This window comes from Crocodylus siamensis, chromosome 1 (assembly GCF_052110815.1).
Source record: "Crocodylus siamensis isolate JL-2025a chromosome 1, ASM5211081v1, whole genome shotgun sequence".
Lineage (NCBI taxonomy): Eukaryota > Metazoa > Chordata > Crocodylia > Crocodylidae > Crocodylus > Crocodylus siamensis.
In genome coordinates, this window is record NC_143395.1 from 1,954,454 (window position 1) to 1,978,081 (window position 23,628).

At 43.8% G+C, this 23,628-nt stretch overlaps 1 protein-coding gene across 1 annotated transcript in view; it reads right to left on the reverse strand.

Moving 5' to 3' along the window:
• KIF13B (kinesin family member 13B) overlaps nt 1–23,628 on the reverse strand; it is a 186,957-nt gene that overhangs the window by 49,675 nt on the left and 113,654 nt on the right. Inside the window, exons 22-32 of the mRNA XM_090026560.1 lie at nt 22,782–22,952; nt 21,433–21,590; nt 20,092–20,224; nt 18,806–18,952; nt 16,293–16,322; nt 14,871–14,970; nt 14,428–14,554; nt 11,555–11,610; nt 10,115–10,239; nt 7,563–7,739; nt 731–823 (exon numbers count right to left, since the gene is read on the reverse strand). Of these exons, the coding sequence (XP_089882686.1) occupies nt 731–823; nt 7,563–7,739; nt 10,115–10,239; nt 11,555–11,610; nt 14,428–14,554; nt 14,871–14,970; nt 16,293–16,322; nt 18,806–18,952; nt 20,092–20,224; nt 21,433–21,590; nt 22,782–22,952 (1,317 nt within the window). The remainder of the gene's footprint in view (nt 1–730; nt 824–7,562; nt 7,740–10,114; nt 10,240–11,554; nt 11,611–14,427; nt 14,555–14,870; nt 14,971–16,292; nt 16,323–18,805; nt 18,953–20,091; nt 20,225–21,432; nt 21,591–22,781; nt 22,953–23,628) is intronic.

The following is a 23,628-nucleotide window of genomic DNA, read 5'->3' on the forward strand; positions in this document are numbered from 1 at the left end:
TGTCCAGTTTTGGGCTCCACAATTCAAAAAGGATGGGGAGAAGCTTGAGAGGGTGCAGAGGAGAGCCACGCGCATGATCAGAGGTCAGGAAAACAGATCTTACGATGACAGGCTGAGAGCCATGGGACTCTTTAGCCTGGAAAAGCGCAGGCTCAGGGGCGATCTGATGGCCACCTGTAAGTTTATCAGGGGTGACCACCAGGATCTGGGGGAACGTTTGTTCACCAGAGCGCCCCGAGGGATGACAAGGTCGAACGGTCACAAACTCCTGTAAGACCGTTTCAGGCTGGACATGAGGAAGAATTTCTTTACTGTCCGAGCCCCCAAGGTCTGGAGCAGCCTGCCAGTGGAGGTGGTTCAAGCACCTACATTGAACACCTTCAAGAGTAAATTGGATGCTTATCTTGCTGGGATCCTATGACCCCAGCTGACTTCCTGCCCTTTGGGCGGGGGGCTGGACTCGATGATCTCCCGAGGTCCCTTCCAGCCCTGATGTCTATGAAATCTATGAAATCTATGAAATTAAGATGCTCCTCTCCTTCTGGAGTGCTGTGTGAAAGGCCCACATAAAACAGCAAGGGAAACCAGCTAAACACCAAGTGCCAATGCAGATTGCATATCCAGAATATGATACAAAAAGAATTTGCCTAAATGTTGTAGGTAACCAAGGGTCACACAAATATGAGTGTCCCCTTGCCACTCTAGGCCCGTTGAATCCTTAGCAATTCACCTCTGGAATGTTTGAGACGATCTCAAAGATAACTCCGCAGCCGGGAATGGTACTTCGGGGAGACATTCTTCTCAGGAAGCTCTGTGCAAAACCCTGCAGGAATGAACGGAAAGAAAAAAGAATAAAAGGTAAAATGTTTTTACAAATCATCACCACCGTCAAGAAAAGTAAGATCAATTTGCGAGACCGTAAAAAAGGAAAAAAGAAAAGAAAAGAAAAAAGAAAACTGACAGAACAGATAAAAAGCAGGCAGCGAAGGACACGAGCCCCACGAAAGGCAAAAATCCATTACTTCTGTCTGCATTACAGATGTAGAAAATGGATTAACTTTCTCCACGGCAAGGTGACCTCTTAACTACCGTACAAGGGATTGGCTGGTTCTAGGGGCTTTTTTTTTTGTTGGGTTTTTTTTTGTTGCAGAGCCCTAGGTGACTTGTCTTGAATATTGACAAGCACAGACATTAAATTCTTGACCAAAGAGATCATTATGAAGAATGATTTAAGAGGGCCTGGTCATTGTTTATGCTGACTTGGCGCCTTGCAGGGTTAAGAACCGGACTGTTGAATTAATGCAGAGATGAGTCATTCAAAGATGCTGCTGAGTATGAATACTCTGAAAAGGTTATCGATGGAGATTAAAAAAAAAAAAAAAAAAGAAAGAAAAAAAAAGCAACAACTTAGTGAGAAGGCTGAATATTTTGTGTTGGAGAATGGTTAAAAAGCATCATTGACTCAGCCCACTGTACAAAACAGCATTGATGAAGGACTCAATACAATCGTTATGAAAAAACAAGCCTGCCAAAAGTCTCTTGAGAATGAATTCCCTCCATTCATTGCAGTGGGAATTCTGCTCCGTTTCTTTTCGAGGAAAGGATTTTTTTCCCCCTAGTCGGAGACAATCAGAGCTGTTCCTCCAAACCCTGAGAGCTGTTCAGACTTGCCCATGGGGTTCCTGGGCTCGACTCTGCCCTGCCAGCCCCTGTGCCAGACTCTTTGTCTGCACAACTGCAAACAGAGGAGCAATTCAGTGCTACTGTCACACCCATTGTAGTGACCAGCATGCACGACTGTGCAGCAGCTCTGGGTAGAATGTCTCTCCTCCCACCACTTCCATCAAGAATAGGTGGTTTGGCAGAAACTATTCTTCCAGTGAGATCATCCACTGAGCTCTTGCCTCCCATTTGTGCTCCCTTGCCCTCACTGTCTACTGCAGCTAAACAGAAAATATGTTAAGCTCCAGCAGATTCCAGCTCTGAGGCTACCTGCAGTGGACCTGCTCGGGAGTTTGCTGCTATTACCCTTGCATTGTTTCCAACCGGGGAGAAGTCAGGGTCCAGAATGAGGTGTGCTGCATCTGAACAACATGAGAACATATCCCAGGTTTCACTTAGAAGGCACAGCCGACCTGCACTAAACAGCTGGAAAATGCGAGCTCCCCAACTTGGGGGCATAGAAAAAGAAGGCCGGCAGGGACCTTATGAGGTCACCTAGTCCAGCCCCCTGCTCAAGACAGGAGCACCCGTGACTAAACCGTCCTAGGCCAGGTGTCTGCCTAACCTGAACGTGAAAACTTCCAGGGATGGAGACTCCATAATTTCTCTAGGTAGCTTCACCACTCTCATAGGCAAAGGTCCTCCTAATCTCCAATTCAAGTCTTCTCTGCTGCAGCTCAGGGCCATTGCTCCCAATCCTGTCCCCTACAGCCACAGAAAAAAGCCCATTTCGTCCTCTCTATAATCATCCTTTAAGTATTTAAAGGCTGTTATCAAGTCCCCCCTTAGTCTCTCTTGTCCAGACTAAATATCTCTAGTTCTTCTAGCCTTTCTTCATAAGTCATGCCTCCCAGGCGCTTAATCATTTTTTATCACTCTACACTGGACTCTTTCCAAAACTGTCCACATCCTTCACGAAGTGTGGAGCACAAAACTGGACATGGTGCTCCATGCGAGGCCTCACCAGTACTGAATAGAAAGAATCACTTCTTTTGATTTGCAAGAGACACCCCTGTTAATACAACCCAGGGTACAGGTGGGTTTTTTGGGTAACAAGATATCACGTTCAGCTTATGCTCTGTCCTAACCCCTGGTCCCTGCAGTGCTGCAGCCTTGCCAGTCATACCCCCAGTCTATTTCTGATTGCAATTAATCCATGCTAAGTGTAGGACTTCGCACTTGTCCTTGTTGAATTTCATCCAATTGACTGTGGACTGTTTCTCCAGTCTATCCAGGTCATTCTGGATGTGAGCCCTGCCCGCTGGAGTGTCTACAACTGCACCAAACTTAGTATCATAAATCTGCTAAGCGTGCACTCAATCTTATTATCCAAAGCATTACTGAGGATGTTAAACAACACTGGACCCAGAACAGATCCCTGGGGGACCCCACTTGATACCTCCTCCCACTCGGATATTAAGCCACTAATGACTACTCATTAAGCATGCTGGTCCAACCAGTGCCATTAAAGTACTTTCATCTAGTCTGTGTTTCTTTAGCTTACTAGTGAGAAGGTTGCAGGAGACTGTGTGAAAGCTTTGCTAAAGTCAACGTATATCACTTCCACTGCTCTCCACCCATCCCACAGCCCATCACCATCATGGCAGGAAAACAGGTTGGTCAGGCATGACTTTCTCTTGGTGAATCCATGCTGGCTGTTCCTGATCACCTTGTGCTTCACACTTGATCCCTGGAGAACCTGCTCCGTGATCTTTCCTAGCGTTGAGGTCAGACTGAGTGGTCTCTAATTCCCCAAGAAAAGGTCTTTCTTTTTTCCTTCCTTAAAACTGGGCACAATATTTCCCCATTTTCAATCATTCGGGACCTCATCCAACCTTCAAGAGTTTTCAACGAAGATAGCCAATGACTCTGACATTACCTTGGCCAATTCTTGCTATACCTTGGGGTGCATCTCATCTGGCCCTGCTGGCTTGAAAGCATCTAGTAAGTAACCGCTAACCCACTCTTTCACTAGACTTGGCCGTCTCCTTCCCTATCTTTGCTACCAACTGTGCAAGTCATCTGGTAGCTGAACCTAACTGTGAAGACTGAAGTTATAAAAAAAAAAAGGCACTAAATACTTCAGTCTTCTCTGCATCATCTGCAACTAAATTGCTTTCCCTTTTTATATGAGACCTATGTTTTCTCTGGTCTTCCTCTTACTTGTGACATACTTGTAGAATCCTTTTTTATCACCTTATATCCCTTGCCAGCTGCATCTCAAACTGTGCTTTGACCTTCCATATTTCTGCACACCCGTGCACTAATTCTTATACTTTTCCTTAGTACCATGACCAAATTTCCACTTTTTATGGCTTCTTTTTTGAGTTTCAATTCATTGAAGAGACTCCTGTTTAATCAGGCTGGTCTCCCATTGCAGTTCCCATTCTTCTGTTGCATCGGGATACCTTGCTCCTGCACCTTTAATATGGCCTCTGTAAAATACAGCAAGCTCCCCTAGCTTTCCCCCACCCTGAGGACCCTCTCTCTACCAGTATCCAGAGTTTAAATCTGCTTTTTTGAAGTTTAGTATCTGCTGCTCCCCTTCCTTCCTCCACACAGGATATTACAACCATGAAGCTATAACTCCTCCCAGTGTTAAATGACTAGTAATAAAGAACATGTCTTTTGGGCAAGTACACTAAGGAGCTGGAATGGATGACAGTCATCTTGACCAGAGAGAACAATCCATTTAACCAGATCCATTCGCCTGGGATTTGTATATAGAAAATGAACAGAGGTAGATGCCTGGTCACACTTGCACCACTGGCATAATTAGCTTCTCTGCCCTGGTTTCTTTTTGGCCAAGACCCATTCTTGTTGCCCAGCGGCTCAGCTTCACCAGGAGGATGGAAGGTGGAAGCCTAATAATGAGGGCATTTTCCTAGGAAGTCAGACATGAAACCCCTCAGGACAAGTCCAGGTTTCCCCTTTCCTGGGGGTGTGCGCTATAAACACTAGACTGTTGGACAAGAATAGTACCGCCACTGGAGTGCTTGAACCAAATTCATTTTTATCAGTGTGAATTAGGTCTGTTTGGAGCATAACTGGTGGGTCTGCTGTCTTGATGATCCCCTAGTTATGCTAGTATAACTAGCATGTGATGATCTTGGGCGTCTTCCAGCACTAAACTGGATGTCAACAGAACAACTACCCAAGCTAGGTGCCCGGGTGACCACAACGGATCACTTCCAGGCTTGACCAGAAACCCATGTGAAGGTCCCTTGGGTGCTTGGCACTCCAAAATGGAGGCACTGACTGAAATTGGGCTGTTAGTGAGTTTTGTGGGTGATGGAGTAGAGCCAGGCTGGATCACTCTAAAATGTACAAGCCTAAACACCATCTGAGTTGTATTCAGACAACTCTGAGACCAACTGGATCTTATCTAAAGTGGCTAACCATTGGATGAATGCTAACGCTGTTTAAATAAAAATACATTCTCTTCGGTGCTTAACGGTGTCACATAGCAGCCATGCAAAAAAAACAAAACAAAAAAATCAAATCATCTCCAAAGCTGCTGAAATAACCACACAGCCCACTAGCCACTTAAAGCTTCTGTAAGGCTCTTAACTCCCGTATAAAAGGAAGAGCAAAATATTGTCTCTGTGTATTTTGACACAATACTAGCAGAACACTGCTGCTTCTAATGCTTTTGTCTGACAAAAGAGCAAAATAAAGAGCTGAAGCTGCTTAAGATGTGCAAAACAATATCCAAACCTTCCTGATTCTCCAGATCAAGCCCGTGGCAGGACCTGTGAGGGAAGAGCTGGGAGGATGAAGAAGCAAGGAAGGTTAATACTCCTGTTATCTGGACACTTGCAAAACTTCTACAAAATGGATCTGGGTTACTCTGAGTCGAACAAATTCATCCAGCACAAAAGATACCCGCAGAACGTTCCTTTCTGGACCACAGACTCATTTGGCCAAGAGGTTAATTAAAGGACTTTTTGCACAAGGCTGCTTAATTTCATCTCCCTTCAAGATAGGGGCAGGCAATAATTTGGGCTGGAGGGCCACTTAATGAGTTTTGGGGGGCTGTTGAGGGCCACAAGGAGAGCCCTCAACCCTTGACGGGTGACCTGCACCCTGGTCATTTTGTTGGACTGGAAGTCCCACCTCTAACCCCTGACTTTTGCCACTGGTAGTCCCCCCCACTTGCCCTGGAAGTACTCTTTCTGGGAAGGAGGGTGCTGCAAACTTGAAACTGGAAAAAAACCCAAATCATACACTAAAAAATAAGACATCTATTATAACTTATTTTAACTTTATTTTAAAATATTTTTGCCCTGAGTTATGCACGTTTGCATAGAGTATCTAGAGGCAATTGCGTAACAGCTCAAATACAGCCCAACTCTTGTGTGTTGTGTGTGGGGAGTAAGGGGGTACATGTGGCGGGTGTGGTTGGGGAGTGGGTGCAGTGGTGTGGGTTATGTGGTTGGGGTGCAAGATGCGGGAGGGCGTGGGGTTATGATGGGTGGGTGGGGTGGGAGTGTGTGTGCACGCGCATGCATGTATGTACATGGGGGTGGGGAGGGAAGGGTCCTCAGAGTCCCTGGAGTGTGCGAATCCTAGAACTGTCTGTGGGGGCAGTGAGCAGGGCCAGCCGCACCTGGCCCCACAGCACGCAACTGCCTGTGCTCCCACCCTAGTCCCCTGCTGCAGGCGGTGGCAGCATGTGGGGCCAGCCTCACCGAGCCCTGAGTGATGAAGCCAGTAGTGCAGGTCATGGGGCTTGGCCAGGGAGGCAGGGAAAGGGGCACAGCCATCCCAGCACCATAGTGTAGAGCTCCCTGCTGCTTTCCATGACCTACACGTAGCAGTGAGTGAGGCCAAGCCGCTGGCTCCATCGTATGCAGCTTTTGCGGACTATGCGTGAGCCTTGCGAGATGTAGCTTGGAAGACTCTCCACTCCTGCTGCCTGCTGCCCCAGGGCACTGGCATGGGCTCCACACTCTGCCTGCCACCACCACTTCCCTACTTCCCTCCCACACACCTACCACTGCTGCCACTGTTCTCCCCACCCAGTACCGTTCCCCCCCCACACACCTGCCCACCGCTCCGGCTCCAGTCCGCCCTAGCCAGGACCTCATAGCATGGCATGGAACCAGCCTGGCCTAGCGCGGGCAGATCGTCACAGTTTCTGCCCCGCCGCCACGTGGCACAGCATGGATTCAGCCCAGCTTGGATCCTGCAGGGTAGGCTGATGGCAGCACTTTCCTCCCCTTCCTCCATCTGATCTTATCTGAGTCCCCCTCAGACAGAGGAAGGACAGGGAAGAGCTGCAGAGTCACCAGACCAGAAGCCACAGAGGCTTCCAGCTGCAGGCTGGAGGTGGGGCAGGACTGGATGGGTCTTGCTGTTCAGCTGCTGGGTCCTGCCGCTGGTTTCTCCTGGGTCCTGCTGCTGCTGGTGCCTCGTCATCTTTGACAGGCAGCCACATACAGATAATAATTAACTCTAAATTTTTTAGGGGCCCTGCAAGCCGGATAGAAAGGCCTGGTGGGTCAGATCCAGTCCGTGGGCTGTATTTTGCCCGCCCCTTCTTCAAGGGATGCTTGCTTAGGACTCAAAATGACACCCTATTAACACCCCCCTCATAACTGGATACTGGTCATCTAGCAAAGCTGCCAAAACACAGAGAACTGCAGTATTAAAAAACAATAGTGCAGAGAGGCCAGAGAATGAGTCCTAAGAATAAGACTGAGCATAAGAGATGCTCATGCTTTAATTTCCTAACCGCCATTTAGCACTAAGAAAACCCACCACCCTTCTAGCCTCAGATCTGTCATTCCTTCAGCCTGGTGTCAAAATTTCCTGCACAATTTAAAAAAAGGACATACCTGTCGGCCATAGACATTAACGCAGATGCGTTTGCGCAGCACCAGCTGCATTTCTGCAGGATGACTGAGCTGGACAGTCACTCTCACTATAAGGAAAACTCTTTCATCTGTTGCTGTTCCTTTACTGAGCTGAACACAGTTATGGACTGTGGAGTCCCACGAGGCTTCTGCATTCACCTGCAAAGGAAAAGAAAAGCGTCTCTGCTGATAAGCATGATTAGAAGTATAAGTAGCTGTAATTAATTAAGCGTAATTAACAAAAAATACATAATACATTTTTAAATTCAATTTTTCCAAAAATCACATATGAATTGGTAAGAAATAAAATGCCTATGCTCAGAAGAGGGCATTTCCAATCATCTTTCTTCTGGCAGAGGTGCATGAATGAAAGATTCAGACTTATTTAAACTCAAGGTCATCTCTTTTTTTTGGAAAAGAGCTCTAAACCTGCAGAAAATATCCTTTGAATTATTGTTTCTCGCTACACATTTTAATCTTGTTCATTATTAAGAGAAACAGGAAAAGCATGGCAAGATTACAGTGCAAATTTTGCAATATGCTTATCTTAAAACCACCATTTGATATTTGTGAAATATTATTTTTCCTGAAGCAACATTCCTAAAATATAGACATATGGGTGCTCATGAAGAAATAAGGGAATCTACCAACTCTTAAAAAATGCACAGATTCATAGCATTCCTGCATTTGTGCAGGAGGTTGGACCAGACAACTACTGGGGTCCCTCCCAACCCTATGAGTCTATGAAGACTGGCACTAAATCTTCATTGGTGACTTGGACGAGGGGGTAAAAAGCACCCTGTTCAAATTTGCTGATGACTAAGATGCGGGGGGAAGTGGGCATGCTAGAAGGGAGGAATAGGCTGCAATTGGATCTAGACAGGTTACAGGGGTGGGCGGATGAGAACAGGATGGGATTCAACACTGACAAGTGCAAGGTGCTGCACCTGGGGAGGAAGAGCCAGCACCATACCTACAGGCTGGGGAACTCCCTTCCCAGCAGGGCAAAGGCAGAAAAGGATCTTGGAGTCGTCATTGATGCCAAGATGAACATGGGCCGGCAGCGTGGGGATGCGGTCAGGAAGACCAACCGCACCTTGTCATGCATCCACAGATGCCATCTCGAGCAGGGCCAGGGAGGTGATCCTCCCCCTCGATGCGGCACTGGTCAGGCCGCAGCTGGAGTACTGCGTCCAGTTCTGGGCGCCGCACTTCAGGAGGGATGTGGACAGCATGGAGAGGGTCCAGAGGAGGCCACTCGCATGGTCAGGGGGCAGCAGGGCAGGCCCTACTAGGAGACGCAACGGGACCTGAACCTGTTCAGCCTTCACAAGGGAAGGCTGAGGGGGATCTTGTGGCCTGCTACAAACTAGTCAGGGGGGACCAGCAGGCACTGGGGGAGTCCCTGTTCCCCGAGCACTACCAGGAATGACCAGGAATAACAGTCACAAGCTGGCAGAGGGGAGATTCAGATTAGACATTAGGAGGTGCTACTTCACTGTCAGGGCAGCTAGGATCTGGAACCAACTTCCAAGAGAAGTGATGCTGGCTCCTACCCTGGGGGTGTTTAAGACAAAGCTAGACAATCACCTTGCTGGGGTCGTTTGACCCCAGTACTCTTTCCTGCCATGGCAGGGGGTTGGACTTGATGATCTGCTCAGGTCCCTTCCGACCCTACTAACTATGAAACTATAAATGCCCTCAGATCATTAAAGCCATTGCATGGTAGCAATTTAAGCTGATTGTTTATAGTGTGCATGGAGTAAACTCGTAATATTTGAATACATAAGAAAATTCCCAAAGCAAGAAAATCCCCAAATTATATTAAGACAGAATTAAGGATCAGAACAATTGTTCAAAGGTAAAAATAGTTACAGGGAGATTGAGATTGTCCCAAAATCTAACATTTGGAAAACCAAGAGATTCAGGATTAAGGTTACACTGACATCCAGAGATAGTAAGGTCATTGAAAACCAGTGATCTCACTTGCAGACACCAATGAAATTAATACCTTCGCAACACTGCTGCACATTAACAGTGCAGAACACAGTTACAGCTGTGTGTGCACTTGAACTGCACATTCACATGACTTGCCTTGCCCCAATTTCTTACAAGTGCAGCCTTAACTCAACCTCCTGGATTTGTAAATCTTGGGTTTGCCATAGTAACACCCCTGAATTTTTTTTAATGGTTCAATTTCTACAGAAAGTTTTTAAAAGCCATCAGTTTTAGAAACCACATGTGATGACTACTTGATATGTTAATCTATATGTACTCCCAAAACATCTAAGTCAGTGGTTTTGAACCTGTGGTCTGTGGACCGCTGGGGGCCTGCAAATCATGTCTAAGGAGTCCGTGAAAGATGACTATAATCAATCAAAATATGTGAATACTCACGCTTACAATTCAAAGGGGTCTGCACCTCCATTCAAAAAATGTTAGGGGTCCACTAATGAAAAAAGGCTGAAAACCCCACATCTAGGTATATGTAAAGACGACTCCTGAGCTAAGCACTCCAGACTGAATTTGCCTACCTCACTATCGTGGTGTTTTACAATTTGCAGTTCAAAGAACTCTTCTTCCTCTTCTCCAGCGAGAGTTGCATCCCATCCACCAGCTTCCGGGTCATCAAGGTTATCTTGAGAACTGAAATCATCCGCTACAAGCAAAGAAAGGCTCAAGGTGTTAGGAAAAACAAGAGTACCGTAACTCCATTCAACGTGGTGGCTGAAGTAGCATCATTAATCCCTGTAGTGGTTCAACACACCAGTTTGGAACACCTACAATCCGCCAATATAAAACTCCCTCACAGTTTTACCTCAATGTGGGATATGGTATTTCTTGTTCTAAACTGCAGTAATACTGTACAAAAAACCATGCGACTTTTGGAAGCTGTTGGCGTGAAGTGTGCTGCAAGAAGCCCTACATGCCTTGGAGCATGTAGCAGGTGTTTGAAATAGTTTTAGACTTGGTTACATCAAAATTATAAACATACATGCCACACTGCACAGCTAAGGTATTTCTAGTGGTATCACAACCACATTTAGAAACCAGTCTTACTAGAGCAAGGAATCTATACCAGTTTCAGTGTGCACAATTTAAAAAGCAAAGAGCTGCTAAAGTTTCTTGCTGTTAAGAAAGTTTCTCCTAGACTCCGAATCATGCTTGTAGCTTTTTTCTGAGCATGATCCAATTTGTCAACATTTGCTTCGTGACATGTGGATGCTACAAATGAACAAAGAGTTATCAAAGGGTCTCACAAGCGCTACACAGAGGTCATACCACCTCCGGGCTCCTACTGGTTGTTTAAGCAGCCAAGAGCAGAGCTGCTTCACTGCAGCAACACACCAGAAGCTTATGTGCAGCTAGGATCAATCCCACCATGGTTGCCAACGCCTGCTGCAGAATCACCGATTTCCAGTCTACAACTCCTAACAAGCATATCCTACATAATTTATATGTAGGATATGCTTATATTTATATATCCTATATGATGTATGATTTATTAAAATGCTAATTGCTGAAATGACCCCATGATTAAGATCACTCTCCAACTAACCTGCCCCTAGTTACCACTCTACCAATTAGTGGCATATGCAAATGTTATCAGCAAGGGATTTTTTTTCTTTTTTGGCTTGACAACAACCCCCTAGAAACCCTCCCACTGGCTTTTGCTGTTAGCTTCTCATTTTAATTCCCGTTAATGTTACTTTAATTTTTGTGTTCCTCTCTCATGTAGTTAAGGTCTGCAAGACAGAGTATTAAAATGTATGATTCATTCTGTATACAACTGCCATGTGACTTGGAGCATTAAACAATAGGGGCTGAACAAAATAATGCTCTAATAAGTCTTTTCAAATTAAACTACCTGTCATTCAAAGAATGTCTTCATTTTATTAGCTTGCTTATAGCCTATAATGTTGTTGGCTAAACAAAGTTTGTTGCAGAGCACTTTGTCCTCAAGAACTACTTACCATTTAAGTCAAGGAAGATAACAGGAATATGAGTCTCCATACCAGGCACTGGAGTCCTAAAACATAAGGAAGGGATAATAGTGGCATTTAAGCTGAGGCAGATAAACTCAGCACGCATTCCTTATGATACAAGTCCACATAGTATATTACATTTGGTAGAGCTGTGACTGTAGTTCGAGCCAATGATAACCTTGGCCAATGGCTTTATTTTAATTTACTGTTGCAGATTCAGATGGACTCAACTAAATTGGCACTTCTTTTATACCAGCGCTCTCACAATTACTATGTTCTTGACCTCTGCTTTCAGAAATGTTTTCTTGCTGCTAAAACTCTAATCATAAAATTAAGTTTATTTATTCTGACGTCCGCATTTATTAAAGGCAAAAAACCTCCGCCTTAGCAATATAACTGAATGTGACACAGTTAAGTCAGCTAGGAAATCCAGTATTAAAGCTCCAAAAGCAACATTAACTCTGCTGCACGGCATGGCCACTGACTTGTTATTAAGTGTACGCATTTAGCAAGAAAAACAGAAGTAAAAAATTGTAGGTATGTGCTCTAAAACCAAATGGAAGTTGCTATACAAATGTTAACGTTAAAGCCATAACATACTAGAAAGTTAAACTTTGCAGCCTTAACGCTGCATTTTCTGTTTAGTTTCCCAAAATCCTCACACTTGAGCAAGTTGCAAGTTTAAAACAGAAACTTTGCCGCAACTTTAACGATGGGGCAGCTACCAACGCCTATGTTAGCCTGTGGAACATTACACTAAGCCAGAGTAGGCCTGAAGTCCTCTGAAACGGGCAAGTTGCTTGAGTCAGTCTTTGTGCACTTCCCCAGCAGCAGCAGCATTTCATAGATTTCATAGACATCAGGGCTGGAAGGGACCTCGGGAGATCATCGAGTCCAGCCCCCTGCCCAAAGGGCAGGAAGTCAGCTGGGGTCATAGGATCCCAGCAAGATAAGCATCCAATTTACTCTTGAAGGTAAACTTGCATTCACGGCAAGTTTCTCCTGAAGCATGCATCTTCCAGCCATGTGGATTTCAAACTCTAGCTCTTTAGATTTGAAAGATAGCATGTGCATAGTCCCCAGTGTGTTTCAGAAGCACTACCTTTAGTAAGCTTAAAGTTTCAAATAAAACGTTCTGGTTTAGCAAGTAAGTGTTGTTAGAGATTCAGTGAGGCCAAGTGCAAAGTCCTGCACTTAAAACGGAAGAATCCCATGCACCAGCACAGCTGGGGGCTGACTGGCTGGGCAGCAGCTCTGCAGAAAAGTACCTGGGGGTGACAGTGGACAAGAAGCTGACTAGGAGCCAGCAGTGTGCCCTTGTCGCCAAAGAGGCCAATGGCATCCTGGGCTGCATTTGTAGAAGCCTTGCCAGCAAACTGAAAATAATTATTCCCCTCTATTCAGCAGCAGGCAGGACACATCTGGAGTCCTGTGTCCAGTTGTGGGCCCCCCACTACAAGAAGGATGTGGACAAGTTGGAAAGAGTCCAGCGGAGGGCAATGAAAATAGATGGGGGGCTGGGGGACATGACTGGTGAGGAAAGACTGAGGGAACTGGGTTGATTTAGTGTGGAAAACAGAAGACCGAGGTGGGATTTGATAGCAGCCTTCTACTACTATAAGGGAGGTGACAAAGAGGATGGAGCTGGACTGTTCTTAGTGGAGACAGATGACAGAACAAGGAGCAATGGGCTTAAGATGCAGCAAGGGAAGTTTAGGTTAGAGATTAGGAAAAAACTCTTTCACTAGAAGGGTAGTAAAGCACTGGAACAGGCTCCCCAAAGAGGTGGTGGCATCTTCATGCTTGAAGGTTTTTAAGACCTGGTTCAGCCAAGCCTTGGCTAGGATGATGTAGTTGGGGCTGGTCCTGCTTTGAGCAGGGGGTTGGGTTAAATGACCTCCTGAGGTCCCTCCACGCCCTCATTTTCTATGATTCTATGTTTGCCCAGAAGATTATTTCAGAACGTCGGGAACAAGTGAAGACAAAGAATTCGAACAGAAATTGCTTTGCATCCTCAACTACTCTAGTTGGTCCCCCAGCAGTTACCGTATGGGATTGGTGGTCAAACCTTCTGGCACCCGGGCCTAAAGTTAAAAGCAAAGTATGAGTGCACGCTGCTCTAATAATCACGCATTGCTGCAAGCCAGTACCACTGAATCCTGTTGCCACCAGGACGTAGCAACACTGAATTTGGGGGCACCTGCACCTACAGCTCTTATGGGGCCAAACCTGCATTCGAGCCCCCTCCAGTCCAATATCCAACCCTCCCCAACTTCCACTTGGGCTCCCATTACCGGTGCCCCCATTAACCAGGGCACACATGGTTGCATCCCAAACACACCAGAGGCCCCGTGCCACGCGTGGCATGTATGCCACAGGTTGGCCACCACTGCATTACAGCAACTCAGTCTGGTATAATCTGCTACTTTAATGGTTTGGAAATTACACAAAGCACCTGCTGACTAAACAGAGTTGGTGTTTTAATCAGGAGCACAACAAAATGCCCCTGTAGATGCAGTTTTATTATGACGGAGCAGCCTTTTAAGTGAATGAACTAGGTAATTAACATATTAGCTAATTTTTTTTAATGTTAAGTGCAGTGGTAATAAATATTGATTTCGTTTCTTCAGCAGGTCATAATCACACTTCAGTAAATGATACAGTTATTGATCAAAGAGCATTTCTGAGCTGGGGATATTCAACCCAATAAAATAATTCACAGAACACTCCTCATTTTAACAACTTTTCTCAACTAGTGTACAGAGCCCACATTACGTGAACCAAAACCTGGCAGCCATCCAAGGTGGGAACAAGCTACCCATCACTTCTACATTCGCTTTTGCAGAGAATAATGTTCCTACCACTCAGCTGGAGCTCCCGGGATCCCACTGCCGGCAGAAGGAACCATTACAGCGTTCCTCTCCTCAGTAAGGGTTAGCCTCATCTCTAAAAGCTGGGCTTCCCGATCTGCATCGTCTTCTGTTTTATCTGGAGAAGCAGGACAGTCACAGTCAAGATGCCATTTTGCCACTGTGGCTTTTAATCGCTTCTGCCCCTATCCAACTCGCCGCATCTAACTGCCTTTCCCGGCAGTCTTACCAAAAACGGATTCCTATACAACACCAAAATTGTTCTACGTACAGCTCTTTGCTCCTGACTCCCTTGAATACAAGCCAGGATCTTTTTCTCATTTCTCACCCAAACAGGCAGCTTCATAGATCCAATCCCTCCTTCAACTTGCCATTTAATTTGACACATGCAACTCAACCCCCCACCCCCCTCCCACCCATTAACCTTTGCCTACCAGGTTTGCTGACGAGCTTTTGCAGCTGTTGGTCTAGGTACTCCTGTCGCTTTGTCAATGCGCTCAGCCATTTCCGACGCAGTCTCTCCAAATCCCTGTCCTGGGAAGACGAAACAAGTTGTTCTCAGCATGCATCTGAGCAAAACAATACCGGACAAAGGAGATCTGCAGGATCTGGACCGTCACACAGCTTCACTGTATTGGTAATGCTGACAGTGTGGTAGAGCCCTTGTCACCCTCTTTTACAGCTGAGATGTGCAGAGCTGACCGAGTTTACAGCCTATGGCGTTTGCAGTCTCAGGGTTGAGCCCAGTGTGGCATTATGAGCAAACTGTTTCATGAGTCACAATGCAACTTTTTCGATTCAGATATTGTTCCTGACTTCATAAGAATTATCCCTGAAGTAACTTTATCTTATTACTCCTAAAGTAAAACTACTTAAACTGCTCACAATTCTTCTTTAGTGGGTTGTTGCCTACAAAAGCTCAAGCCTCTCTGAACCAGTTAGTCTCTAAGGTGCCCCCCTGCCCTACCTTCTGCCTGACTTCAGACTACCCCAGGAAAGCACTTCCAAACTTCTCTTCAATGCTTACGGCATAAAACTGTCCATTTAAATGGTCTCTGCCTGACATAGAAGTGCTCAAAAATGAGCCCTGCATTCAAAACTGTGTTGCTCGTGCCACAGACAGAAGAACTATTCATTCTGTGGTGGGACGCCTCCAGACATGCATTATTCCTCCCCTCCCCATGCTAGCTTATATTCACTCTACGTCACTATAACAAAAACCATTTAATGAAGAAAAAAAAAATGTTTGTCATCATGGGCATCCGCAGTGGTACCAGACCCCCACTGCAAGGATCTTTTCTTGTTGCTCTCTTTTTGATACAGCAACAAGTATGAGGTGTTTCCCCAGTCACTACCAACTTGGATGACAACCTCTTGCAAACATTACATATTGACAACAGCACTGCGAGGTAACAAGTTTTACCCAATGCATAGATGAGAGAAACCAATGTGTTCAATAATGAATAAAGATTAAATGATTGCCTCAAGGCTGCCATAAGCAATGGCCCTAGGAATAGCACCACTGCCTGGGCTTCTTGCCTTCCGTTTTGAAAACTCGGCAATATTTACTCTCAGGTCTCATACAAGCTATGTTCATAGTATAAAATAGTTTGATATATTCTGCTTTCACTCATCCCATTCTTTCAGAGGAAAAATATCACCTTGTTTAATTCCATGTTAGATACCATATAAAAATCTACATATTCCTCCAAATTTAGAGGATTTAGAGGCTTCAGGGCAGGGACTTCCCTTGATAACTGGGCCTGCACAAATGTTGATACCTATTATTAAAGACTAGCATTCTGACCTACAAATGTTATGTTTGAAAAAAAGAAGAGAACTGACACTGCATTTACCTGGTAACTGTCCATATCGTCATCTTCTTCCTAAGAAAAATATGCAAACTCAAGTCATTCATAAAATTCTTTTATAACAACATATGCATCAAGCGCAAGAATGGTATTTTTAAGAACAGCAGCAGCAAAAACACAAAAAGCTGTAGGCGTTAATCTGACAAACGAAACCTGCACTGGAATAAGGCAGGAGATAAAGACTATCATATGAACACCAGAAAGCAGATCCACTGCCTTTTCCTCTATAAGCCTGGTTGGAATGATACATAACCAAAGCTTTACATCACTTGGTATGAACAAGTAGAATCGAAGCTACGAAAATATGTAACAATTAAAGGAACATTGCTATGCAGAAAGGGTTGTAATCATTATGTTTAATTGCCAAAAATCATGAGCTAAAATATTTAAGTGCTCCAAGAAAAAAAAGTTACAGCAAAACAACTTGAAATCTAGATAGTGATTATCCAGAATGGAACTGAAGAATTTGTCTCCTTTAGTTATTAATTACTTGTTATAGTGAGCCTTGGAGATCAGAAATTTGGACAAAAAGTCTAGCTTGAAGGTAAGTTTGATCACTCAGAAGGGGAAAATTGTTAAGTTAAATAAAAAAAAGTAAGCGAAAAGTCACTGCAGCTTTGACACACTGATTTCCAACGGTTTCTGATGGGACACAGGATCTTCCAATACTGCCATACATCAAACCAGGCCCGTTGCTAGAAAATATCATTAAGATGGCCATCTGCAGTGAGGCACAAAGTATCATTCAGTGAATGGACAAAATGAAAAAGCAAGGGTTTTCCAAAAGCTGTTGGAGATTTATTCCTCAATAGGTTAAAAAAAAAAAAATACTTGGCAATTTAAGGGATAACAAGACACTTGAGTGTTCCTTTAAGTTACAAAAGCAAATTTGAGCTATGCTAAAATTAAAAAGGCATATGAGCATCAAAGGTGTATTTTCTTCTCTTCAGAGCCTTTTGAAAATGTTTGACATACAAGGGAGATGAATTTGAGAAACAAAAATGCAGATAGGGACATCATGTATCCAAGGTTCAAATTAGACGGTTATTCTCTTTAAAAATATAAAAGGGAGTCATTTCATTCTTCTTCTCCACATTGCTAGTTATCAAATTACATCTGTGAAAGGAGAAATATTAAAGGCTTGTGTCAGGGAGGTGGTTGTTTAAGGGAGATGGACCGAGCCCATCTGCACCTTGTTAACTGCCTTCGTAGATAATAAGCTTGGAGAAAGATAGAAAGGAGCCCACTTGGTTCAGTTGTAGGAGAGACCAGTGGGGAGCAGGGGAGTGACAGTAGTGTCGGGCCACTGACTGCAGGAAGGATGGCCCAAGAGAGGCAGAAAGTTTGTAGGCTGGGGCCCTACTACAATTTACCTGTGAAGCCCCTTAGATGGCTGTTGAGCCCAGGGGATATCCAGAAGAGAAACAAGTTTGCCTGTCAAAGGGCAAAACGCCCCCTTATCTAGCACGTCTAGACAGCCAAGCTCAGTGGTAATGGGATATACAGCTAACAGAGAGAGCTGGAAGACAAATCTCAAACTGCTCAGGATTTGGTTGGCCTTGTGTCAGGGGGGAAGCTAAGCAATCCATCCTAGGGAGGATGGCTTTTGGTGGGTTAGACTTGAATTTGCTAACCCTGGACAGGCCTGGACTCCTGTGATTTAGCCGACGCATTATGTCTGCTAGGCCATAAGGGGCAGAAAGATCCCTGCAGGGAGACCATCAAGCAGACCAGGGACACTGCAGCAATTAGCACGCCAGAAACCGAAGGACGATAGGCCATGGTGTCAAAGGCCTGTTCCTGCACACCTGCGTACACAGCCAAAAATGTAACCACGTTGGAGTGTGTCAGGGTGGCTTTTGAACTACACGAGACTTTTAAATCATGAAAACACAACTACATTTTTGCTGCTGTCCTCTTAAGCATTCCAAAAAAAAAAAATCACACTGGTTCTTATTTAACTACTGATTTGCTAGGATTTCTTAAGTCTTATCATTATAATGTCATTAACTACCAAAATGGCTGGTATTTTTTAAGTAAAACCTATTTGCAATAGTAAAGTCCCTAATGGATTTCATGAACTTGCTGCCTTTTCTCTTCCTGTATTAAAGTTCCTCCTTAGACTAAGCTAATGTTTCTGTGTACTTCATTTATTGATTTTAAAGGTGAGACAAGAGTAGGCAGGTGAGTTAAAAACAGAATAGCTGTTTTTGTTATGGGGGATGGCTCAGTCAAAGAGGAAGCATGCTCCAAAAGACAGTCACACTGGCTCCCTCCAGCCAGAGCTAAATGCACACTAAAAATCCTAGCCAGAAGAGCTGTATTGTCACTCATTGCTCCATGTTTATAACAGTACAATAAAATAATTTACAGCCAGCGGAGTTTCTCTCCATTTGAAGTGGATTTGGCCCAAAATACTTCTCTTCAGCCTTCCAAAGGACCTTTGCATTATTCATTTTTCTTCCAACCAAAGAATATTTATTGAGACGGGATCTTACCTGATGATTTTCATGAGCTTTCTGTGACTTGGCATGTCTTATTTGAACACAGCCAATGCCAACAGATAAGATGGATTCTTCCATGAGAGGCAAAGTCCCAGACTCCTGCACAGACTTCACTTCAACCTGGATTCGCCGTGATTGCCCCTGTACAAGACAGCAATTTTTTTTCCCCTTAAGTCTTGAGTGGTGAAAGTTTGGTGATGGAGACCTCTACTGGTGATGACTTAATTTACAGTACCCTATGTGAACCTAATGACGTTTCATACTTTGATGAAGGTGGTACTGAAAAGCCTTGATGAGACATGATATTAATTAGGCAGAACTACCACTTCTGCTGCCAGGCTTAAATTCCCCTAAAAAACCCATATTCAGCAAGTTCACATTTTGCTCTATAAGGAAGTTTTCTTTCCTGGTTTTTCTTATGCTCAGAGGACCAAAAATAGGATGTCTGTTCCCATCTGTTTTGACAGCAGAGTGGAGAAAAAAATGTATTTGGCAAAATGTTACCAAGCTGAAATTAACTCCTCTTGATTGCCTGGACTATGCACCCTTCACACTTCAGCTGTCACTGCAGTTCCAGGAATAGTGCTCCTGCCACGGTACAACTGGTAATGTAGGAAATGATAACAGTTTGGGAGATTAACGGGTATTTAGCATTTCACTGTTCTCCAGACAGTGATGTTTAAGCCATTAACTACCCTGGTAACTATTAAAATTTTAGTATGTGTATAATCCAGATAATGGGAGACTGGCTGGCTAAGAGGAAGATAAAGGGCACTTTGGCTTGAGTTCAGCCAGGGTTGACCACAGCTCAAAGGTGCTTTCTGATGTCTATTTGAGAATTTGGTCCAACTCCGTTTCGAGTGTCTACTTCAAAAATACTATTATATAAACTTGTTCCTCTGCTGGTGGTCTCAGCAGAAAAGCTAAAGCGTTGAACATATGATGGAGAATGAATTACCCTCCAGCCTCCAGGTCAAAGATGAAATACCTCGTTAGGGCGATGCAGAGAACGCTTCCTCTGCTATCGCTCTAAACAGACATGGCATGTGCAACAGAAGACCTCAGCCTCCCAAGGCATCAATGGAAATAATTAAGGAATCAAATCTATTTCCTTCAGACTGTAGCCACCCTTCATGAGATCTACCGCTGGGCCAAAGCTGCTGGGGTCATCAGCCACCTGCTGAAACCTTCTGAACTAGCACGTGTGCAGGCTTCTCCACTTCTTTCAGAAGGGAAAAGTCAGCCTCTCTTCAAACAGATGCTTGTAGCTGTCGTCTTACCTGTCTGAGCTGGAAGATGCCACCAGTACACACTTCTCTGGCAGGAATCACCTCAACTGGACAGTACTCCCCATTCTCATTAAGTTCCAGAATCTGAATCCACAGCTCCACCTTTCGGGTTACCTCACTCCACCTGGAAAAAAATGTCAAATGTCACATTAAAGGTTTATATCAGTAATGCAGGAGAAGGGAGACATTTAATCAAGTGCCACTCATACCTGGAAAAGTCAATATTGCCATTTCTGAGGCAACTGCTAGTGATGGCAAGTTTACCTAAAGTTTTTATAGCCACCAGACATAAGGAAAGTACTGGGCTCTTCATACCGATCCAATACCAGAGCCACTACCCAACTGATCACAGCATTTAAATTCTACTCAACTGCAAGAGTTCAGTGCAATTGGATCACTGCTACTTCGGGCAGATTTGCATGCTGGTTTCATGCGAGCCTCCCACAATTAGGATCTCTTTCCTGATCTGCATCCCAGAGCTTTTACCTTCCTGCAAGTTTGCATGTAAAAGGTATTTGTCTATGAGCCTTCAAATTCCAACTCACCCTACTTATCTAGCCTCAAGCTGTGAAGAACTTTCTCAAGCTGCAAGACCCATGCATTAACCAATAAAGCAAATGTATGATTTTACAGGCTGCTGACAGATTTTGGGGGAAACCCCCCCCAAAAAACCCAGCGCTTCAATGGAAGAGACTCACATCAGTTTGACCCAGCTCCCCAGCACCTGTAAAAATTGGGCACTTCAGCATGGCTTTTTGGCACTTTAATCTAAAACTGATTCAAATTAGCTGCTAGTTCAGAGCAGCAAAAAGGCCTAATGAAGTGCAGGACCTATACAGATGTTGGGTGATCCGGGTCACCTTAATACAATGTCTCTCCCGGGCAAGTGTGGAAGTATGCCAAGCTAAAAGTAAAGTGCTGTTTTGGGGGGCGGGCTTCCATGTCTGTAAACAGCTATATACGGCCCTTCTCTGGCTTCATTTCCCCATTTCCTCAAAGGTTAATTAACCTGATATCAGGTCTTAACTTACAGCTGACCATCCTATCCTGAATACCTTTAAGACCAGAAATAAAAAAGGTTTTAAATCATCTTACGAATGAGGTTCTGCAAACAGCCCCCGAGTACACTGCCTTGACCTGCATTACAATTTTATGTGCTGCTTTTGTAAGTAAATACTGAAGAGTACAAATATTCGGACTCTTCGTTGATACATTTTTACTTAATCTAGAACTCGACCACTGGTCTCAAAACTACTCTAAAATGCAGTCTCCTAGACATAAATGAATTTGCCACGATCCTAAACAGCCTGGAAGTTCAGCGTGTGACATTACCTGTCACGAAGACTTCGTGTTTTGGCTTGAATTATTCCCAAATCCCATAGGGCTGAGTTTTTCCGAGGATCGCTCTGTTTGTGACCATAAACTTCTATTGCCAAAGCACCTTCATAGAGATGCTCCATGAAGTCTTCAGAAATATTCACAGAAAACTCCTAAATGGAAATTACGAAACTGGTTAAAAGTAAACCCCCATTCTTAAACTCCCACCACACACACACACTTTCCAATTCACCTTGTTTTAAGCTTGCATGTTACTCTCTCCCCATGATGGAGCTCACATACTAGAAATAAATATTTCAAAGCATTTAGAATAAAATGGATCTTTCCCCATTAACTCCAAGTTGTCTGAGTCTACTGATCAGGCAAGCCACACAAATTTGACTAATCCCATTCATTTACTGTGTTTTCTGCATAATCATTTAAAGGCTTTTGATGTTGGCATTGAGATTCTCCACTCTGAAGCTTTTGGCTGGTGCATCCCAATGTATTTATACTACAATCTGCTCCTACCTCTAAATTGCATTGTCTCTGCAAATATTAAAAATGGATACTTGATAGTCATCCTGTGCTTTCCTCCATTCAAATTATTTGCATTACACCAGCCCTGATAGAGACTGGAGATCTATGGTACTTAGTGCTATACAAAAAGAACTTGGTAAACCAGTCCCTTCTCCCTACAATTTAAAATGTAAAGTAATGAATTAGGAAAAAATTGCAGAAGGAAGACAACAGTATTAGTATTAGCCTCATTTTATAAAAAAGGGAAAATCAAAGCACAGGGTTTACATGAAACTTGCCAAAGACCACAGGGTAAATATATGGCTGAGCCAAGACTGTATATTCCCCAAATCCAAATTCATGGCTTGAAAGGTATTCTTTGCTCATAGTACTTTATTAATAAAAGAGCCTCAATAAAACCCTGATGGGGTGGCTATTTTTATTTTTTATAGATATGGATACTAAGATAAATTGAAGGAGTTATCCCCAAACCAACTAGGGGCCAGGATAAGATTTCAGAAGACCAGTCTCATAGCCCAGGAACAGGCGAACTCAGACACAAGGCCCTTCCTCAAATACTCCCTAGTATTCTTTATTAATCCTTTTCAGACAGAAATTATACTTCTAGAAACCGTGTTAAACTTGCAAGACTGAAAAAAGAATGGTAAATTACTACACACCAAATAATTGTACCAATAATATCATCTGTAGACATTTCAAATGTTGATCATAAAAGATTATTAGTTAAAAAAGGGGGGCAAAAGTGACTGACAAAAACATTTTCTCAGAGCACTAATTTTCTGTGTTTATCTATGAATGCACTGATAAATCAAAAAAGCAGTTACATTGCAGTGATCGAAGACAACCATGCATCGCGGCTCCTTGTGGGTCGCAGATAAGGAGGGATCCACCTCAGGGACAACCATAACTGACTCTGACTGATCCCAGAAGGTGTACTTGCAGAACACAAAGTTGGAGAGATGCTGAGGCAAACCTGTAGCCTGAAGTATTTTAATCTAGTTGAAGGAGACACAGAAGCAGAGAAAAGCATATCTTAAACCAGTTACCTTGCTTGTAACACTTAAGCACAATGCAAAAGAAATCCATTTGGTTAGAATAACGTCTTTCTACTCCACTGGGAAACTTCTTCAATTAGAGAATGAACTACTTTGGCACAAAGACCTGGCCAAAATGCATTTCTTTTTGCCTTGAAACAGCTGTAGGTAAAATGTTTTGGCTGCAGTCACTGAACATCATCACTAGGTGTCACTGAAAAACTGGCTTTAAGAGAGCAAAGAAAGTTCTTACGGATTTTTATAAAAGGTGCAAGAGATTTATTCTTTACTTTTAAAAGCAAAGGGATACCATACATTATCTTTCAAGGGGAATTTAATAAAACCTTGTACTTCTACCTAAACAGAAGCTTTTGTTCCTGCAACCCTTCTGTCCAAAAGTCGTTTTCACTGTACTTCTAGAATGCTATGAACCATATGAATTTAAAAGCCAAGCATAGCCCCCAAAAATCAAGTTTTAGTAAAGCCAGGTATAAAAAGAAGTTGAAATTCATGGCCCGGTCAAACTGTAAAATCAAAACTACATTAAAGCAAAGTCTAAGATTTTGTAAAGCAAATTTATTTACCCAGTTGGAGAAATGAGTTCAACTAAAATTAGGACCTGTTAAGAATAATGGCC